Source organism: Pecten maximus, chromosome 5 (assembly GCF_902652985.1).
Source record: "Pecten maximus chromosome 5, xPecMax1.1, whole genome shotgun sequence".
Lineage (NCBI taxonomy): Eukaryota > Metazoa > Mollusca > Bivalvia > Pectinida > Pectinidae > Pecten > Pecten maximus.
Genome location: NC_047019.1, coordinates 21290845 through 21314387, shown reverse-complemented (window position 1 = coordinate 21314387; position 23543 = coordinate 21290845). Strand labels below are relative to the sequence as shown.

Genomic DNA, 23543 nt, shown 5'->3' with positions numbered 1-23543 from the left:
CTGACCTTACTGGACTTTGAAATTGATACAGGTGTGTGATAATCCAACAACAAGCTACTGGTAAATCTCTATATAGAAAATCTTAAATTGATGTATGATTTCTTAAATAAAAACCAATACTAAGAAATATGAGATTTCTACAGGAACTAACTGATTCCCATCATCTGTACATCTATGATAGTTCATGCTGTCTGCAGACCTCTCATTTACACAGCTTCAAGATCATTAAATTGCATAATATCAGTTTCATATTGAGCTAATAGTTTCAATATGTGAAACAAAAAAACAAAACGAAAGAAAACAGAAGAAAAACAAAATCTTGATAAAGCTCAAGATAATGCCATCAATGCTTAATTAATGATTTTGTTTTGCTTTCAATGTACTTTCTGAAATGGATGAGGAATGTTTATCAGCATCAGGACCCACAGGGAACCTGCCTTCATCCTACATGTCCGACAATGTTACACCCTGATTTATCATCTGTATCCACTAACTTGACAGCATTACGTAAGTAACATATTATCCAGAATGTGTCTGCAATTCATTATAAAATATAATCTGAAAAATGTCATTTATTTTCCTGGCATATTGAGGTGCATCATCAGATTTCATTTTTTTTCGTGGTACATTATCAAACTTTTATAGAAAACACAAACTTTTTGTAAGTCATTTTAACACACCTTTACAGATAAATTTTTTAGGAAGTTTCACACAAAGATCAAGTGAAATTACATGTTCTGGTAAAACTCCTGACCAGTTTTTGTTTCTGTTTAATTTTTGTTTTGAGTGGTTTAATTGATGTTAACGTTTCACTATTAATTACTTCAGTCAGAATGTGGTTAAGGACGTGACAGAGGGATAGTCCCAAAGAAAGTGACATACCTTTCCTAAAGGTACCTAAAATCCTTGTTTATCTCATTTTAAAAACATTTTCAATGATAACTTATCCTTCAGCAAGTTATTTTAGGAACTCTTCATATATACTGGTACATGCTAGTTATACCTGATAGGCATTTAAAATCAATTTTAATCAAACACTACTTGGAACAGGTGTGTATACATACAGTAAGATATACACTCTAATCAACAGGTAAACGTGACAGGTAATTCAGCTGTTTATCACAGTAAGTGTTAATCAATAAGTAATTAAGTCACAGGTAGAGTAATCTACTGACAGGTAAGAGCCAACTTTCACCTGTAATACACAACCAATAGATCAATTAACAACTAGTAAATAATTTGCCAACAGATGATATCTAATTAATCAACAGGTAACTTATGACATGCATGGTTAAGTCTGTTTTGAAGTGTATGTTAGTTGGCAGTATTTGGTAGTAAGGGGTAATATCTACCTGTCACCTGTACACGACAGGTAAGCAGTATACATACAGGTAAACAGAGTCAGCTGGGCAACCCAGCACAAGTTATACACATGGTTGTTTTGAGGGTATATTTGACCTTCCTCTGCAACTTGCATGGATGATTTCTGCTTTGTCTGAATGTTCTCCGAGAATTACACAGAATGGCAGAAAAAAAATCTAAAGTCAGCTTTTAAATAATTATGAACCTTGTCACTTTAATGGTTAAATATGTGTGGAACTCTTTTTGTACAAGAAATAGATATCGCATAATAAGGTAGCATACACCCTTAAGATAACAAGTGAAGAGATGGATTTCACACATAAAGGTAGGAAGTTACAGCCTTAATTTAACAAGTGAAGATAGAGAATCACACAGTAAGGTAGCATACACCCTTAATTAATATAACAAGTGAAGAGAAGGATTCACACAGTAAGGTAGCATACACCCTTAATTAATATAACAAGTGAAGAGAGGGATTCACACAGTAAGGTAGCATACACCCTTCATATAACAAGTGAAGAGAGGAATTCACACAGTAAGGTAGCATACACCCTTAATATAACAAGTGAAGAGAGGGATTCACACAGTTAGGTAGCATACACCCTTAATTAATATAACAAGTGAAGAGAGGGATTCACACAGTAAGGTAGCATACACCCTTAATTAATATAACAAGTGAAGAGAGGGATTCACACAGTAAGGTAGCATACACCCTTAATTAATATAACAAGTGAAGAGAGGGATTCACACAGTAAGGTAGCATACACCCTTAATATAACAAGTGAAAAGAGAGATTCACACATTAAGGTAGCATACATCATGAACATTTTTAGATGAAGAGATGGGTAGAGTAAGGTAAGGTAACATACACCCTTAACTTCAGCAAACATTTCCATTACTATCCCTCACCTTCCTCCTGATTACCCTATCCCATCCCCTCACCTTCCTTCAGATTCCCCTATGTTCTCCCTTCACATTTCTTTGGATTCCCCTATCTCCTCACCTCCTCCTCCTATCATTCCCCTATCCCATCCCTTCACCCTCCTCCTATCATTCCCCTATCCCCTCCCTTCATCCTCCTCCTATCATTCCCCTATCCCCTCCCTTCACCCTCCTCCTGATTCCCCTATCCCCTCCCTTCACCCTCCTCCTATCATTTCCCTATCCCCTCCCTTCACCCTCCTCCTATCATTTCCCTATCCCCTCCCTTCACCCCTTCTCCTATCATTTCCCTATCTCCTCACCTCCTCCTCCTATCATTCCCCTATCCCCTCCCTTCACCCTCCTCCTATCATTCCCCTATCCCCTCCCTTCACCCTCCTCCTATCATTCCCCTATCCCATCCCTTCACCCTCCTCCTGATTCCCCTATCCCCTCCCTTCACCCTCCTCCTATCATTTCCCTATCCCCTCCCTTCACCCTCCTATCATTTCCCTATCCCCTCCCTTCACCCTCCTCCTATCATTCCCCTCCCTTCACCCTCCTCCTATCAATCCCCTATCCCCTCCCTTCATCCTCCTCCTATCATTCCCCTATCCCCTCCCTTCACCCTCCTCCTATCATTCCCCTATCCCCTCCCTTCATCCTCCTCCTATCATTCCCCTATCCCCTCCCTTCATCCTCCTCCTATCATTCCCCTATCCCCTCCCTTCATCCTCCTCCTATCATTCCCCTATCCCCTCCCTTCACCCTCCTCCTATCATCCCCTATCCCCTCCCTTCATCCTCCTCCTATCATCCCCTATCCCCTCCCTTCACCCTCCTCCTATCATTCCCCTATCCCCTCCCTTCACCCTCCTCCTATCATTCCCCTATCTCATCACCTCCTCCTCCTATCATTCCCCTATCCCCTCCCTTCATCCTCCTCCTATCATTCCCCTATCCCCTCCCTTCATCCTCCTATCATTCCCCTATCCCCTCCCTTCACCCTCCTCCTATCATTCCCCTATCCCCTCCCTTCACCCTCCTCCTATCATTTCCCTATCCCCTCCCTTCACCCTCCTCCTATCATTCCCCTATCCCCTCCCTTCACCCTCCTCCTATCATTCCCCTATCCCCTCCCTTCATCCTCCTCCTATCATTTCCCTATCCCATCCCTTCACCCTCCTCCTGATTCCCCTATCCCCTCCCTTCACCCTCCTCCTATCATTCCCCTATCCCCTCCCTTCACCCTCCTCCTATCATTCCCCTATCCCATCCCTTCATCCTTCTATCATTCCCCTATCCCCTCCCTTCACCCTCCTCCTATCATTCCCCTATCCCCTCCCTTCACCCTCCTCCTATCATTCCCCTATCCCATCCCTTCATCCTTCTATCATTCCCCTATCTCATCCCTTCACCCTCCTCCTATCATTCCCCTATCCCCTCCCTTCACCCTCCTCCTATCATTCCCCTATCCCATCCCTTCATCCTTCTATCATTCCCCTATCCCCTCCCTTCACCCTCCTCCTATCATTCCCCTATCCCCTCCCTTCATCCTCCTCCTATCATTCCCCTATCCCCTCCCTTCACCCTCCTCCTATCATTCCCTTATCCCCTCCCTTCACCCTCCTCCTATCATTTCCCTATCCCCTCCCTTCATCCTCCTCCTATCATTCCCCTATCCCCTCCCTTCATCCTCCTCCTATCATTCCCTTATCCCCTCCCTTCATCCTCCTCCTATCATTCCCCTATCCCCTCCCTTCATCCTCCTCCTATCATTCCCCTATCCCCTCCCTTCACCCTCCTCCTATCATTCCCCTATCCCCTCCCTTCATCCTCCTCCTATCATTCCCCTATCCCCTCCCTTCATCCTCCTCCTATCATTCCCCCATCCCCTCCCTTCACCCTCCTTCTGATTCTTTTTATAGATTAGGGAAATATCATAATATGATAAGTGAAATGATAGAGAATTAATGGAGAGATTGATACTGACAATTTACCTAATAAAGATATAGGAAGTATAAAGATACATAAACATTTAACTTTCTTAACCCTATCTGTGGGTAAAGTGAAGAAAAACAAGCAAACTTAAGTTTTAAATATAAAAATTAAATGTGTATGTTGAGGAAGCCGACATGAGATAAGGTTTTTATAATTTCCTTACCTCATTTATCACCTACAATCAGAAAGGCTGAACATCCCACTGGTGTGATTCCGACTGTAGAACACAAATCTAGTCATTTCTCCTTCTCATTTGTTGTTTTGACTTTAAAAATTTGAATTCGGATTTGTCTGCTTTTCTTACAAATGCACACAACACTAAATTTTATTTTCCCCCATTTCTCTTTAATGTATTATATTCAATTTGAATACTTCCTATATTTTTGTTTGGTCTCTTTCTCCCTTTTTTTGAATTCTGCACCTTTTTAAGTGCATTTCCAATGAATAAGTCAACATTCTGTAGAATGATTGAAAGATTTCAATGTCAAATGCCTAAGAATGGCCTCTTTGATCCTGTCTTATAAAACACACTTGTCTCCAAATTGATTTGCATACCATTTGATGACATATCTATCATTACAATAATCTGAAATATTCTTTTTCATTCAAAATGGATTGAAAACTTTCTCTTCTTAAAAACCAATTTCAATTTCAATTTTCATGTTTGCATAATGACAGGCAAAGTTAAGCTTACAAAAGACCAGGAACCTCTTAGGGTTATATGCAAACAGCAATCTTTATCAATTGAATGCTTGGGTTGAAGTTTACTTTTACAGAATCATGTTTACAATGATGTTCTTTTCAATGTACCGAATAATTACAAAAAGTGACTTTGAATCTTTAAAGGGACCCTAACAAAAGCAAATGTACTTCGGAAGATTAATAACAGAAAAAAGTCAGGAAACCTAGAGAATAAAAGATGTGTACAACCATTTATCAAACTTTAATACATTTTCATCATGAAGAAGTGTAGTGTCTTAAAACATTATAACTCGTGTGGAGGTGTAGTGTTAATGTGTAATATAGTAAGTCCTTCAGTACTCTGAAACACCAACCAGATACTTACACATAGATCAACACATTCTGCAGGTATACCAATTAATTCTACAGGTATACCAATTAATTCTACAGGTATACCAATTGATTCTACAGGTATACCAATTAATTCTACAGGTATACCAATTGATTCTACAGGTATACCAATTAATTCTACAGGTATACCAATTAATTCTACAGGTATACCAATTAATTCTACAGGTATACCAATTGATTCTACAGGTATACCAATTGATTCTGCAGGTACATCAATTCAGCAGCTAGTACAAAACTTGATATCTACAAATTCAGCGGGACTGAGTGGATATCTATGTACAAATTCAGCAGACTTAAAATGATATTTATCAATTCACCAGAACTGAGTGGATATTTATCTACAAATTCAGCAGACTTAAAATGATATCTATAAATTCACCAGAACTGAGTGGATATCTATGTACAAATTCAGCAGACTTAAATCTATAAATTCACCAGGACTGAGTGGATATCTATGTACAAATTCAGCAGACTTAAATATACAAATTCAGCGGGACTGAGTGGATATCTATGTACAAATTCAGCAGACTTAAATATACAAATTCAGCGGGACTGAGTGGATATCTATGTACAAATTCAGCAGACTTAAATATACAAATTCAGCGGGACTGAGTGGATATCTATGTACAAATTCAGCAGACTTAAATCTACAAATTCAGCGGGACTGAGTGGATATCTATGTACAAATTCAGCAGACTTAAATATACAAATTCAGCGGGACTGAGTGGATATCTATGTACAAATTCAGCAGACTTAAAATGAGATTTATAAATTCACCAGAACTGAGTGGATATCTATGTACAAATTCAGCAGACTTAAAATGAGATTTATAAATTCACCAGAACTGAGTGGATATCTATATATAAATTCAGCAGACTTAAAATGATATCTATAAATTCACCAGGACTGAGTGGATATCTATGTACAAATTCAGCAGACTTAAATCTACAAATTCAGCGGGACTGAGTGGATATCTATGTACAAATTCAGCAGACTTAAATATACAAATTCAGCGGGACTGAGTGGATATCTATGTACAAATTCAGCAGACTTAAATATACAAATTCACCAGAACTGAGTGGATATCTATGTACAAATTCAGCAGACTTAAAATGAGATTTATAAATTCACCAGAACTGAGTGGATATCTATGTACAAATTCAGCAGACTGAAAATGAGATTTATAAATTCACCAGAACTGAGTGGATATCTATATATAAATTCAGCAGACTTAAAATGATATCTATAAATTCACCAGGACTGTGTGGATATCTATGTACAAATTCAGCAGACTTAAACCTACAAATTCAGCGGGACTCAATGGATATCTACAAATTCAGCATTACAGGATTGACATCTATAGATTCAGCTTGACTAAATGTAGATATCTATAAATACACCAGGACTGAATGCATATCTACAAATTCACCAAGCTTAGACAGATATATCTACAAATTCACAAGAACTGAATTGATATTTAAAAATTCAGAAAAAATTCCTGTAACTAGAATATTTTCACCCCGAACAGAAAAGAGGTTGCTAATTAAAATAGATCTCTGCTTGCATGACACTTAATTCAAATCTTCAAAGGGTATATCACATTCAAGTATATAAATCAGTTTTGTATTTCAATTTATGCAAATGATGCAAAACTGGAATGGAATGAGTGCAAAGCGGTTTTACTGTCACAGATTACATGCAGATCGACACAAACCTAAATTTGAGCAAAATACACATTTTTACGCATTTAATTCATATTTTAGAACATAAGTTAGAATCTGCAATTCAATAAAAAGGTAATTTTCCATCAGCTAAACGACACATGCAGAAGCCCACATGTCACTAGTTTGAAACAAGATTCTACCTGTCATCTGTATCTTCCTCTAGGGTTTTCGCCTTTGTCTAGAGGTCATACAATGTGATAGTGTAAGGCAAAAGACCGTAACAACTTTTGCGGATTAACCGTTTATCTTATCACCTGTATGCAGTATAATGGCTGGATCATCATCGGGAGCCTATCACCAATTACCTGTTGTGTAAACAGTTGAATATGATAATGTTATCACAGATACAGAGTCGTTTCCTTCCAGTCACTTTCAAAATGTTTATACTATGATGTGGAGAAGAGATAGCGCGTGGACTCTTGCTGAGGACACCCCATGTTTAGAGCTAAGAAACTGCCACTGTCTATCCGTTATCATCTAAAATACATTGTCGGACGATTCCTGCAGTTTAAAGTATCTAAAATAGATGCAAGTGTCAAATCCATTTTATTTAAGATTTCTTTCCGTATAAATGTCACGATAATTTTTTATCAATAAACATATTTCCTTGCAAATTCATCATATTTATTCTGTCTCGGCCCCTTTATGATAGTAATGTTGCGATTCAAATATAAATATCAAATACAATATGAATGGTAAGCACAATATGGATATGTAAACAGGTAGACAAATCAGAACATCGACATCTACAAACAAATACACATTTTGTCGTCCACAATTCCACTGTCGTGGACGACTCCCCATCCCATCCTCTCCCCTACCTCCCTTAAGACATGGACGACTCCCCATCCTATCCTCTCCCTTAAGACGTGGACGACTTCCCATCCTATCCTCTCCCCTACCTCCCTTAAGACATGGACGACTCCCCATCCTATCCTCTCCCCTTCCTCCCTTAAGTCGTGGACGACTCCCCATCCTATCCTCTCCCCTACCTCCCGTAAGACATGGACGACTCCCCATCCTATCCTCTCCCCTACCTCCCTTAAGACATGGACGACTCCCCATCCTATCCTCTCCCCTACCTCCCTTAAGTCATGGACGACTCCCCATCCTATCCTCTCCCCTACCTCCCTTAAGTCGTGGACGACTCCCCATCCTATCCTCTCCCCTTCCTCCCTTAAGTCGTGGACGACTCCCATTCCTATCCTCTCCCCTTCCTCCCTTAAGACATGGACGACTCCCCATCCTATCCTCTCCCTTAAGTCGTCGACGACTCCCCATCCTATCCTCTCCCCTACCTCCCTTAAGTCGTCGACGACTCCCCATCCTATCCTCTCCCCTTCCTCTCTTAAGTCGTGGACGACTCCCCATCCTATCCTCTCCCCTACCTCCCTTAAGACGTGGACGACTCCCCATCCTATCCTCTCCCCTACCTCCCTTAAGACATGGACGACTCCCCATCCTATCCTCTCCCCTACCTCCCTTAAGTCGTAGACGACTCCCCATCCTATCCTCTCCCCTACCTCCCTTAAGTCGTGGACGACTCCCCATCCTATCCTCTCCCCTCCATCTCTCAATCAAGATATGGGTGACTTCCCAGCTATCTCCACCCAATACAGAATTTCAAGATTATGTTCAAATTATTTGCTATTTATATACTCAGCTAATTGTGTCACTTAAACATCTATCTTGGATAAAGAGAATGAGTTATAATTTTAGATAAAGACCTTACCCAAACCAATTTTCTTATATTTGGTTAATATCAATATAATCTGCATTTTCAATGCTGTCTTTTTCATTACTAAACTAAAAGGGTTCATCTTAATGTTGACTTTGTGTTAAGTTTTGTCTAATTTTCCATGTTTTTATCATTTTAGGTTTGTTGTTTCCATTGTATTTAACCGAACAGTTTCAATGGCATATAATATATTAGAGGATACAATTGTATACACTTTTTTATGAAAAAGTCTTTCCACCCATAAACCTCAAACTGTTTATTCGCCTCCAATTAAAAAATGAAACAAGATATTTTTTGTCATCAATATGGCAAAATCTGTCCAGCTGTGTAAAATGTTTTAATTGTTGGGAGATTTAAATGTAGTTTCTGTTGAAAGTCAAGAAGTGCTGTGTAGATTAAGTTCAGCTGAATGGCTGACACATCCCAAATGAAATGTATACACTTGACTAGCATTTCTCCCTATGTCGTCTGAATCCCCTTCGATTTTTGGACCTTTACCTGTCAGGCGAACAGCTTTCCATACCTGTGTGCCCCGGTAATCTGCCTCCCTAACCGTCCAAGTGGACACAGGCCCCGCGTTACCAGGTAAAAACGCACAGCATGCAAGCTCTGAAGTATCGCAGAGTGCCACGGAAAATGCAATCCTCCGACACTTCTACGTGATGGTATCCGCAATATGAACAAATACAAAAAGCTTTATTATTTACAAATGAATATTTTCTCTTCTATCTAGAGTAAAATTGATTCAAACTTTCAGATAAGGTTACCCCAGAAACTAATGTATTAGGCTAAATTGTTGACAGTTCCAACACTCTCTCAAGCATTTTACCTGTCGTAACATCGGTGATCACGGGCTACTCTTCTCGGGCTCGGGTGGCTAACGGCCATCAACTCATGCCAAGTGGCTGATGCGAAATGAAACACAGTATCAGATTCTAATGTTCAACATCATTCAAGAGGATAAAACGCTTGCTCAATGACATGGCCTAAATGCTATCTTTCCGAGTAGTGCTGATTAAACTCTAGATAAACAGCGACCAGGGTAAAATTGTTAAAAGTGTCCATCGTACACTTCATTTGGAAGGTGACTTGTACCAACTTTGTCACAACATGCTGGATCATCGCAGTGATAAATATCTCTGTCAGTTAAAAAAAAAACTAGCAAGTCTCTAACATCGATAGAAATTACGAGCACAGTGTGTGCAAGTACTTGTGTGTGATGGTGTTGTAACTTGTTAGATACTGTACAATGTTATAGCCAGGCTTTGTCATTTTTATCTAGATCTCATCCATAACATGAACTCTACACCTCAATGCATGTGCATTTCATTTGAAAATCATAGTTACAAATAAGTAAGTTTATTTAAATGCCATACTCTTAAAATTATCATGCCATGAATTATTAATTTTGTTGCCAACATGAAAAATAAACTTTAACTTAAAAAAAACAACAACAAACAAACAAACAAACAGAACATTTAGTTTCAAGATGTCTTTCTTTCTCTCCTGTACAGAAGCCAAATAATGTTCATTCAACCCGAATCTAACAGTACAACACATTTTACCAGAGGCTTTCAGAACACTGGGCTGTGAAATTCAGTTGTCAATGTTACACATCTGCATGGCATAGGTACCATCCCGCCTCTGACACAATACAAATAAAAGTGGCTATACTTTCATATATTTGTGTCGTCTAACATATCCAATATCTCCTGATATAAAGATATTCCCGTAAGATGTGCAGTTTATTATCCAACGCTGATTTAAAATGCATTTATTGCATTCAAGTCTGGAAATTTTATCTACATAAAACATCCATTATGGATGGCGTAATTGTTACGGAAGTCAGAATTGGCAGAAATGTTTGCAGCGTAGCGTAAGGTAGTAGTTATATTGTCACATCAGTTTCTTCGACTGCATCTTGATAACCACTTATGCACCAAAGATTCACAAAAGAATTTTAACGGTTCTGCGAGACCTTAACAAACCTTTTTTTCACCTTTTTTTCTTTATGACTTATTTTATGATAATTTGTGAAAAGACACTGAAGAATAAGAGATATTTATTCATCTTCCATTTGTAAAAACCTCTAATGTTACAAGGAAAATGCCACAGGTGCAATAACAGATCCTATACAAACATCCCCTTATTTCTCTGTTAAAATTTCCTTATATGACCTCTTGATTAAGAACAAACTGAGTGTATGACCCCTGATAGTGACATCACCTATCTCCTGGCCAATGGGACATTCAATCTCTAATTAATCTAAACTTGTGGTTTTACCCACGATGTTTAAATTTCGTTGGCTTGACCAGATAATTTGTGATTGTGTTGTCTATGTGACCGAAGAATCAATGGTTAATGTTTGTCAACGAGCGTATCAAGCTAGGATCAGGTACCAGATCGAATGTGGATAGTTATAAAAGTCAATTCAAGATCCTCGATTTCAAATGGCATGACAAAACGGGTTCAACACAATGAGGCCAGGGTTAGATACTAATTACACGCAGTTTGGTCCTACCAAGGTGGGGGTTCCTGGTCACAGAAACCGTTCTCTCCAGTGGGTATTTTAGTACTTTTAAACCAATCAGGAAAGTTCGTAAACCAGTGCAACACAAGCAAGGCAAGAGATGTATTTCTTTACATACTTAACCATGCACGACAAAATCTTTACTGCTACATCAACGATTTACGCACAAAACTAGACCATATAGATTTTTAACTAGACAAACCTTTTACCCTACCAAAGAAATAAAATGACCTGATGAATAGAGAGTTCAAACAGGGTCAAATAATTGAGGCAATTTATCAGATATCATTAAATAACGGAGAAGACTGAATTTTGTTTAGAAGTTTGACGCTCTGGGATTAGCATTTGTTTCTTTGAAAACCATTATATGGAACACAAATTTATAGCACGCATTGTTGCAAAGGCCTTTATTACAGATAAAGACAAATGGAAAGAAAATAAGTATTGAATTTAGTACCCTGCTCCAGCTATTGTCATCCAGGAAAGAATTCCTATTGAAAAACTAAATGAAGATTTCGAACAATAACTTCCAATCAGGGTCGAGGAACTTTGTTCAGTTCTGGCCCTTCGTCATTAATCCTCCATCTTTCGTTAACATGTAAAGCATATCATGATATCTGTTAGGAGACAATACCTACGTAGGGTCTTTTTCATGCAAATGATCACTTCATGCTCTTGGGAGTTGGGAGATTGACTGATTAAATTTTTATAACAGAACAGAAAAAAGTATTCTATGACAGGGGAACCTACCCAATGTTTCACAGAACACAAAATATTACACACATAAAAAATCGGACTTTTAAACAGATTTTTCCTATGAGTAAAAAAACAAGAGCTATAAATAGAAATGTTCAGAGGTATACTATAAAATAGGAAATAAAATTGATATAATGTTTATTTTTTCTAAAACCTGGAGTACATATTATGGCAATGATGGATCATTGATAAATGATTAAAGTTTTAAGAGTTTATATAAAAAACACACTTTCCTGTTACATGAATACCTGTTTAGTTTCAGTCTGCCTCCTCACACTCCCACCTTGACTAACATTTGACAATTTCCACCCAAAAGACAACAACAATTATGATAATTCATCAGAAGAACTTTGGCAGATAAGAACGTCCTAACCTATTTTTCGTTTCTATATTTCACTCAGCACAGTAGGAAGTGCTCCCACTTTAAGAAATATACATACATTTTTCATTTTTTAACGCACTGCTATCGCAGCGCAAGTGAAGTGTCGGAGGAATATGACAGTGTATTAGGCTCCATATCGTATTTCTGCTGGTTGTAACTCAGCGGGTAGCCTTTCACTTTTACTTACTATGGAGTTGGTGATAGTAGTTAGATAGCGTAAGATTTTGGCAGGAACTGAATGCTCCGGATACTGGTACAACAGAGAACAGAGTAGGGACCTGGCAGCCGGCCTGACCCCTTACTAGATAAGTGTCCCTACCCCCTACGGGGCCCAACCCTCACCTGTTCCCTCAATCCGCTTGATGGCACACAAATTTGATTTTTAATATAAATGTTTTCTGCTTCAATTTCCTCACATAATCTGACAGAGAATCTATCTTGACTGTCGGGTGAGCACCTCACTGTGGGGATAACACATGTACTTTCATTTCAAGCCCCAGCCGGACAGCGGGAGGGCCTATAAACAACTTCTGAAACTCTGACATACTATGATAATTTTTTGATAAGCTAATGCCCTCTAAACACTTTATCAATATATTTCCTTCCCGTAATTTTTTAGGCTTTAAAGTCAAAAGTCAAAGAGGAATTGCGAACCCAAACGAAAAAATCATGACTGCTAGCTGTCAGAGACTTCCAGTGATTCTTTTGAGTCCACAGTTCCGTAGAAGAACTGTTTCATCTGATCCCAAACCAAAGCTTTCGACAACATGTTGCTAGCTGCTGTAAAAATTACTGTTGTTCTCCTGGCTTAAGATTACCATGATGAATTGTTATCTCATCTTGTCAAATTATCCACCAATATGGAAAGTGAAAATTTATCTCGAAATTCATCTCTGAGAACAATGTTTGCACTCATTTAGTCTAGTTAAAAATGCTGGATTAAAACTCAATGACCCCAGTACAGGTCCGGAGCAGCTTTGATGGCAGTGTTAGTACAAGGGCCAGTCAGTGGCCTTATAAAGGGAAATCACGAGATAAAATGAACAGGATGATCCCATTGCAATACCTATATGACAACACGCATGTTAAACAACAGATAAATCAGCATGCTGTATTCACTAAGCACCGTTGAGCTCTCTGACATACACTAGGCGATGGTGTCTTCCATCTTCAAAATGTATAAAGAAAGCTTAAAACTGAAAGAAACTTTATCTGGTAAAATTTATAAACAAGACACCTGTCACAATGCTTCTTAAAACACAGAAACCTGCTATACAGAACCTGTTAAATGGACCAGACCTCCATACAGAGGATACCTTTATATAGAGGTCAACTGTCACCAGATACAGGGGATACCTCCATATAGAGGTCACCTATTATATAGACCAGATACAGAGGGTACCTCCATATAGAGGTCACCTGTTATATACACCAGATACGGGGATACCTCCATATAGAGGTCACCTGTTATATAGACCAGATACGGGGATACCTCCATATAGAGGTCACCAGTTATATAGACCAGATACAGAGGGTACCTCCATATAGAGGTCACCAGTTATATACACCAGATACAGAGGGTACCTCCATATAGAGGTCACCTGTTATATAGACCAGATACAGAGGGTACTTCCATATAGAGGTCACCTGTTATATACACCAGATACGGGGATACCTCCATATAGAGGTCACCTGTTATATAGACCAGATACAGAGGGTACCTCCATATAGAGGTCACCTGTTATATACACCAGATACGGGGATACCTCCATATAGAGGTCACCAGTTATATAGACCAGATACAGAGGGTACCTCCATATAGAGGTCACCAGTTATATACACCAGATACAGAGGGTACCTCCATATAGAGGTCACCAGTTATATACACCAGATACGGGGGGGATACCTCCATATAGAGGCCATATTCTATTGGGAAATGACACAGGGAATTTTATTTTAACAAACTTGTTTTATAAAACTTTCTATTCCTCTAATATTTTTTTCAGCAGTACTGTGGAAACCTACAACAGATTTCTCATTCCATTGGTCATTACAGAGGTTAAAGGTCAAGAAAATACATATACCAGATTTAGATATCAGTTACATTGTTAAATAGAAAAAAAACCTAGCCCATTACTCAGTTATATTTAAACAAAATTATTTTGCAATTTGAGTGATAATTATGACATCATCCTGATGACAAGTTAAATGGTTCAACAAAGAACTGAAATTGTAACCATGATTATACATATATACCAGCATATCAAGTCTGTGATAGGGTTCAGGAATCTAAAAAGAAATGTTAGTGACAAGTTAAACTTATATTTCAATAATCAGATACTAATGATTTTCCCCATAGTACCTTGTACACATTGTATCTACACACCCAGATAATTAAGACTGGCCTGGAGCTGCATTTAGATCCCTCCATAGATAACTAGGCCAATTTAAACCAGAAATGGAAAGAATTGTCCCCCATGCAGGTGTCCTTAAGAGTAGGTTCACTGGCTTTCCCCCCTTCTCTCCTTATCAGATAACACGATAATCTCCTATCCCTCAATCAATCGCAGTCATTTTAACACACAAAACAAAACCCTCAAGCATAAAATCTTCTCCCTGAGATAAGACAATGGCTGTTAGTGTTAAAATGACACAAATCTTTCTCTTTTATAACATTTTTTAATTGATTATCTTTAAACAGGCTAAAGTTTGAGTATGTAGATCTGAAAGAGTTAACTGTAAAAATGTCTTGTTTGATAAATGATTTCAACAGACATGTGCATAACATAATTAACATGGGATATCAGGGTAGTAGAAATGGGAGTTTATTTATAGCACATTAATTAATTTTGATAAGTTCCAGGTATTAATGAACAATAGACCAACTACCTGGTACATGATTAACTTAAACCACCCTTTAAAATGTTTAAGGTCATTCATCAAAAGTAACTCCATCCAAATTTTTCTTATTTAACTAAATTCTAAAATTTCTTAATCTAAAAAAAAAGAAAGAAAAAAAATGTGAATTATTAATACTGAATAATTGTGAAATTATTGGGTATTTATCTAAATCCACTGAAAGTAGAAATGAGAAAAATTTAACTCAGTATTACTAATATGGATGAATGATAAATCACTCAACATCATGACATAATTAATTAATGGCTTATTAACCAATGATTAATTAATGTGTCTAACCTGTACAGAAAACCCAGAACTGAGTTTTACCAATGAATGAGAAGAATCTCTCATCCTGTCTTAATTAATGACTAATAAATCAAAGATTAATTAATGACTTATCAATTAATCTGTCTAACCTGTAACGCGGTCAAAACTGGGATGCGGTCGTTGATCACAGTTCCGTTGATCACAGTTCCGGGGGTTGGGAGATTTGCCCATTTCTGAATCAGTTTCGTTATCTTTCTCCACTTCCAGGAGCTTCATTTTGTCACGCGTCAGTTTACTGGGAATCAGAATCATTTTTCGTTCCTCTACATACATCCAGGCTCCCTCAGATTCTTTTAATAGTTCGTAAAATTAAACACGGCTCAATGATCTCAGTGACATGCCAATTACTGTCCCACCAGGAAAAAATTCACCACAGCCGAATGAATCGTCGTATACAATGGCATTGAGCAAACAGTACCTGGGACAGCAACTGTGGAAGTTTGTAAGGATGTCTTCAAACTACTCTCACATCCTCGGTCTCACATGTATACACCCCGGGTAAGAAAGACCGTTTAATCGACCGTGACCACACAATTCACGCTTAAACTAGTCAATGAAAACATTTAGGCATAATTCCCCACTCCAGAAAAAAGGAGCTTTTAACAGTGTCCGCTCATCATAAAACAGAACAATGAAAAAATGAGTTTAATCGTTTAATATTTCCATAACGTAGGGTCATCTCATATAAAAGTTAGATTAAAAAGTCAATCTTTTTTATTATCTTAACTTTGCGTCCCTTTCACCTGCTGCTAATGCTAATTTAAGTAGATAATTATTCTGTGATAGAGTCTGCTGCATACTCTCCAAGAGTTTGTCTCGTAAATACCCTCTGATAACGTTCTTAAACCCGAAACTAAATCGCCATTACACCTGAGTAATGATATATTTCACGAGTATCTCTTAATACCAAAGAAGGGAATTATGAAAATGAAAGGTTGAAAGGGAAAATAAAAAAAAGTCTCCATAATATTCAAGATATCACTGATAAAGACATTTGATGTCAACGTGGCTCATGAACATTTAACGGTGAATGAATTATGGGCCATATATCCAGCTGATAGTTTAACGCTGTTTAAAGATGTCAGAAAGCCAAAAAGATAGGATCGTTTTAGTCGAGTCAGTCTAATATACTGGTAAGAATACTGCATACGAAATTAAACTGCAACAAAAAACGTTACTTTCCTGTCAGCAAGGGTAAGAATTATTTACATTTCTGCTATAGAGCAATTTAAAAAGAGTTTTATACTTTTAAGAAAAATTTGCACTTAGAGATTTTTCCTGAACATGGCCACATCTTTTACCTATACTCGGACATCAGCGACCAATGAGACAATAAACAGCACATCAAATACAAATAACGACAATGAGCGTCGTCTGACAAATCATCATCCATCTTCTCCTACATGTCTGGCCCAGCCACACCTGACCAGGATTGGAAATATTTCCATGTCTCTTCTCTCTAAATTTCTAAAATATCTGAAACTCTATATTCCATCAAAGACATGTCTCGTCTTCCTTATGCAGATTACATGGAGTTAAAATGCATTTTTTGTTTGTTTTCGCTTAGCAGTTAACACAATGGCTGTCAAGGGAAAAACATTTCTAGTTTGTGTCATTGATTTTTTACTTTTATAAATGTTCTGTTTGAATACAAAAGTTGAAATGGATAAGAAATTTATTTCTTCCTGTTTTTTTCTCTCTGCTGAATGTGATGCTAACCCAGGTAACAGTTATACTAGGCTAAGCCATGATTACACAAGCTTTTAACTTTAAACAAAGAATGAAATTTTACGTGAACAAGTGTTCCAATTAAAGAATCACGATAATTTCTAAGATTTCAAAGAATCTGAAAAACATCAAACATTTTCTCTCTGCAGAAATTTCTTTTTGAATTTTAGCATTATCATATTTTCTCAAAACATAAAAAGATGGATGAAAAATTTCTCTCCGCTGCAAGACTTAATGAAAACTGTCAAATTAAAGAATAAAGAGCCTGTGTGTTATCAACACATTACACTAGGCATGGAAACATAACAAAACATGCAGGAAAGCAAGGATTTCATGTCACCAAATTGAATGAAAGCCAAAAATTTTTTAATAACTTAATCAATCATTTTGAAAAAGAAAATTCCAGATTGGTGTCTTGGTCAATACTGCATTTATATTCTATAGGAATCAACGGTCAATCCATCAGTGTCCAGCTATCAAACAGACCAGTCACAATGTCACTAGTGCTCACTTCTGCTTTACTTCTCAGAATCATTAAAAAGTAACATGATCATCAATGCAACTTTTAATTGAGGTACACCATGGGGACATTCAATATCTGAATTTGTGTTAAAAATCTAATGTAAAAAATTTAAAAGAAAGTTAGTTAACATAACAACATAGTATTTTTATTTTGATAATTTAGAAAAATGTATCTATCTTAGAAAAGGATTTATCAGTCACCAGGATATAATTTTCCCTCGAGAGCCTCATTAAGCTGACATGTACTGAGTGTGTGTTTTATGATAATGTAACATGTGATGACATACAAGTGTTTATGCTGAGGGCCAGCTGGACCTTACCAGAGACAGTTGCCACAATTACATGGTTACCAAGCAATATGACCACTTGCTCAATCAAGTGTAAAACTCCATGAGAATTCCAGGCTTTGCCTCGTTCCAAAGTGATTAACTGTCCCTAATTAATTACAATTTTATTCATGCCATAATCTTGTGGGTTTTTTTATTTGAAAGTTTTATATTGATACATGCAATAGTTCAAACAAAATGACTTCCTTACTTGTACTGGTAATATGCTACTGTTTTGTCCTAATCACATCCAACTAGTCCTAAGTTGATTAGCTCCTCATTCATTTTGATTTTATTTACCTTCTCATCTTTTCTATAATCTTACAAAATGATTCTTTAAGACCTCCCAGCCAGGTTTTTTTTCCCCCTCCCCACATCACCACTTACCCACCGAAGCCAACCCCATCCTCTCTCGATCCTCCTCCAACCCCATCCTCTCTCGATCCTCTTCCTCCTCCAACCCCATCCTCTCTCGATCCTCCTCCCACCCCATCCTCTTTCCTCCTTCCATTCCATCCTCTCTTCTCAACCAACACCCCCCTCCCCACATCACCACTTACCCACCGAAGCCAACCCAATCCTCTCTCGATCCTTCTCCCACCCCATCCTCTTTCCTCCTTCCATTCCATCCTCTCTCCTCAACCAACACCCCCCTCCCCACATCACCACTTACCCGCCAAAGTGAACTCCATCCTCTCTCCTCCTCCACCAACACTCCAACCTTCCCCCAACTTACCCCCCTCATCCCATCCCAATCTCTATCCTCCTCCACCAACACTTACCCCCTCATCCCATCCCAATCTCTATCCTCCTCCACCAACACTTACCCCCTCATCCCATCCCAATCTCTATCCTCCTCCACCAACACTTACCCCCTCATCCCATCCCAATCTCTATCCTTACGATAATATGAATCCTGACAGATTATATATCTCCATTGTCTCTATCTGATTATCATCATACACAAGTTATCTTCCCTTGTTGCTGAGGTGAAGTCGGTGCAAAAAGATGGCCACTTTTTGTACCAAACACTTCTAAAGTTTGGATGAGAACTGATACCATCCCCGAAACACAATATCAAAACTCGTTTCATTTCACCCAATGCCACCTCATCATTGGCCAAACAAGTGATCTAAATCAATATGGACAGTTAAACAGGGTATCTGAGAGTACTGAAGAGCTAATCTAGATATCAAATTCGGAAAAAGAAAATGAATAAGAAATTAAGAACCAAGATTTTCTTGCTTAAGAGCTGATTTGAGATTTATCTTGGTAATATTATTCTAAACTGTGTAATCAGAGATCAAACACAAAGGCTGACCTCCTCTTAGGGAACCTTCCCTTTTTGTTCCAGACCTAGGTTGATGTTTCAGATAATTTTCGTTTTCTTTTGTTTTTTATTTGTGGGTAAGTTTTCATACTCATCGGACCAGATGACAAGCTTTCTACCAGATGACAAGCTTTTTTCTAGATAAGCATAATAAATAAAAGTGCTTCCAGTTTTGATGTTTTGTAAAATTTTAATTTGACGTATACTTTTCAGTTTCTTTATATTTCACGAATGTTTTTGCCGGTCATCCCTCAGTCATTGTGCCGCGTACTGCTGATGACATCCAAACAGGAGATTTTATCAGTTTTCTATTTCATCGGACTAGTATACTTTTACCTACAAATGAGATTTCATCAGTTTTCAATTTCACAACCGTTCTTTTGTTTCTGATCACAACAAAGCGATGGGCGACTAGAAGCTGTTCCTCACACTGTTGAAAATGTCATGGAGTTGGTTCCCTTTATAACCGACCCGAATATATCCGTATCTGCTGAAAGCCAAGACAAGTTGGTAAGTATCCATTTCAGAAATCTACCCCACTTTTACCACTGGTATTCTAGTCTTGCTAGCTAAAACCTAAATGTGATATAAATCTGAAATTTCTTGTTTTTTCTCCTGATATTTTTCTGTGTCATCACGAACGGACAAAACCGAAAACAAATTGAATACACGGCTGGGTCTGAAAGCCATGGTATAAACATTCCACCATGAAATTAGAGATAGTATAACTTCCATCCTATCTTCTCGTAAAAAGTGAAAAGCTTGAATTTAATTTAAGATTTCAATAGTGTTTGTTGCCTTGTTGAAAAGTGAGCCATTTATTAGAACATTAAGTTAGCGAGGTAGATTAACACTTCACGTACAAAATAAGGCCTACTTCATGATGAGTCGACCAGGTAGAGACTTTTTTTTATCCTAAAGTAGCAAATAAAAACATCCGATACGTTTAAATTTGTAGTTGTCTAGCATCAACAAAGGCTTTGAAGATTACTTTTAATAATGCACAAGATAAAAAGAGTCTGAATAACAATGATCTAGTGCATCAGGAAGTTTACACACACACACATACCAAATGTAATCCACGTCAAATTCTTTAAAAGGTATAATTTTTCTTCTATAACTTGTTTTCCAAATTTTCTCAGGATTTTCATCACCAACAAGTAAGATTGTCACAAGATAACTGATCTGTATTCTCTACCAGCTAGCTTATTCCAACGAAAAACAAGTTTACTTGCACGCTACCAAAACTGCTGTCTCTTTTTATGCTGCTTCATTGGGTCCTTTCAATTGAAACTCGTCACTATAACATACCTCCATTTCTGAAGATGTACACGAGCAATGCGACAAACAATGACAAAGTATTTTGATGTCACCACATCGGCTAAATGTCCGAGTTTCTGTTTCAATGTATTCAATGGTGAAACGTTTTATCAAAGACAAACAGGAGATATTCTCACCATCAAGTTACACAGATTTCTATGGCTTCTACACCTGATTCCGAGTCTACTAAATCAGATGAGATGAAAATCTCTCATGAGATAAAGGGTCCTCTTCAAGGGTCAGTACTTGGCCCTTTCTCAGGAGTGTTTTCTTACCCTGTTAGAAACTAATTACAGCTACAACTTTTACTCTTTTTGTTTAGAATCCATTGGGAACCATACAAGTACATTGCACTTTCACTCTGAAGAATTGTTAAATTAGCTTTTAATCACAAAGAACACATTCATTAGCTATCTTAAAAGATACACAAAGCTATTCTATCCAATCTTTAAAGAAATAAGATTTCAATTAATTTCTTAAATAAAATCTATCTTTGTTGTATCAAATGCAATGTGATAATTTGAATCTCAATTGTTTTATTTTGAATATATACATAATTAATGTATTTTTATTTAATATTATTAATATCTTTTTTTAAATCCCATTTTGCTTCTGGTCCCCCCCCCCCATATCCATGCTATGACCAGTTGAATGTAAATTAAAATTATTGAAAAATTATTGCATTAATTTTTAACTAAATGAGTTCATAAAATATTAAATCTTTGTACAGGGCAGCAAAGTGAACATTCCGAATTTCAGTATGATAATACGAAACTGAAACTCAGGGAGGAAACTTTTATCAAAAGAATTTAAGAATACAAAAGAATCTCTAGGATTTTGAAAACTTACACATCCTTACCACTAAAACAATGAAATTAAAAATGCTTTTGTTTAAACATTTCCTGCAATGACAAAAATCAAAAACAAGAAGGAAAATAGTGAAACAATGTTTTCTTTTCAAGGCTTTGCAAATGTTACTGTATCTATATTACTGATAATCTTAAAAGTACAATGTCAAAACCTCAACTTCTTGCTTTGTTTCCATTTTCCCATTGCACAATTTTTTAAAATGCTTTAACAAAAGCAGATATTCTCCTACAGGGAGGAGAATGATCTGACCTACCTAGCCATCAGATGACTGTTGGACCGAGATAGCTATCACTATTCTGACTGTCACTTACACAAAGCCAGGGAAATTAGTACTTTTGATAATCTATAAGATATTTCGATAGAACTCCTGGGAAAACAGTTGCTTTGTAATGTACCTGTTTACTATTGTGTTATAACACTTGGCCGTATTCTACACCAAGGTCCTTATCTCTTATATGTCGATAGCTTGTTTCAATCAAAAGTCTAAAAAAAAATATATAATTTCCGTTAACTGATGGTTGGTTTCAAAAACATCCTGGTGGCTGATTTATAAACCAGTCAGAGGAAAACCCACATTTTTTATATATTATTTAAAATCTCTAACTAAAAATTAAAATTAAAATGATAATTGGCTACAATTCAGATCAACATATTAAAAAAGGATTTACAAGAATAGGTCTTGTTTACCTGGATAAATATGATTTATTTTCTATAAAGTATGTTAATTTTGGAGGAAAAGTAAAAATTCATTTTGATATATGTACAATGTACAATATTTTTATTTTCAATTTAAATGCTTACAATTGTGACATAATGATCTTTAATATAAATGTCGCAGTGTCAAGGCAGAATAGCAAATCGAGACAATTCAATTAAAAATAATTAATGCAAATTTTAAACTATTGAAATGTTAATGAAAAACTAAAATAAACCTCTAGAATAGTTTCCTTCTTTTAAGAACTGAATAATTCTTTTATGTGGGTCAGAAGTAATATACATTATCATTGTCACTGTTCGCCCCCAATGTCAAATTACCGCAATAAAGATGGCGAAAGAAAAAAAACAAACAGTAAAACCTACTTGTTGGTTCCTCTGACTGGACAACATGACTGCCCTCAGCCACTGTAACAGATGCTTGTGTACAGCCAGCCATGACGATGTCCGTCCACTCTCAATCCAAACTCCACCAAACTGGGACCACAGACTTTATTACAATTTTATATTGAGCATATAGTTTTACACTTCATTGAAATCTCAATCTGAAAATCTTGATTCTTCGTAAGCTTTAAAAAAAAAACAACTGGTAACATGCAAGTGGATAGCAGAGTAATTTGATCAGTCGCTATTGTCTCGTGGCTATTGACCGACAACAGCCAAAGTCGAACTGATCAACTGTGGCCATTTTCGACTTGAGATAATACACGCCTACTTTACAATAGATTGTAATCATCTTCGCTGACTAGCCTAAATAGTTTATTATGAGAGAGGATTTCAAGTATTCAAACAGATTTTACAATGTTAAAAACATCATTTTAAGAAATAATAAATGCATTCCTGGTAGGGAGGGTTAAATCAGCCCTATATTGTATATTGATTATGACAAAAATTCTCTATTCTCCTGTTAACATGGAACAAAACATCCTCACTTCAATAGCATTTAATCTCTCTCATCTAGATTCTTGTGTCTTGTCTCGTCACTGAACAGGCTCGGACA

The 23543-nt window shown here is 37.2% G+C and overlaps 1 protein-coding gene across 1 annotated transcript in view; it reads right to left on the bottom strand.

The window, feature by feature from the left end:
- Positions 1-23083, bottom strand: part of LOC117327487 (PR domain zinc finger protein 1-like) — a 58577-nt gene extending 35494 nt beyond the window's left edge. The window contains exon 1 of the mRNA XM_033884496.1: positions 22910-23083. Within this exon, the coding sequence (XP_033740387.1) occupies positions 22910-22982 (73 nt within the window). The 5' untranslated portion in view covers positions 22983-23083. The remainder of the gene's footprint in view (positions 1-22909) is intronic.
- Positions 23084-23543: the final 460 nt, after the last annotated feature.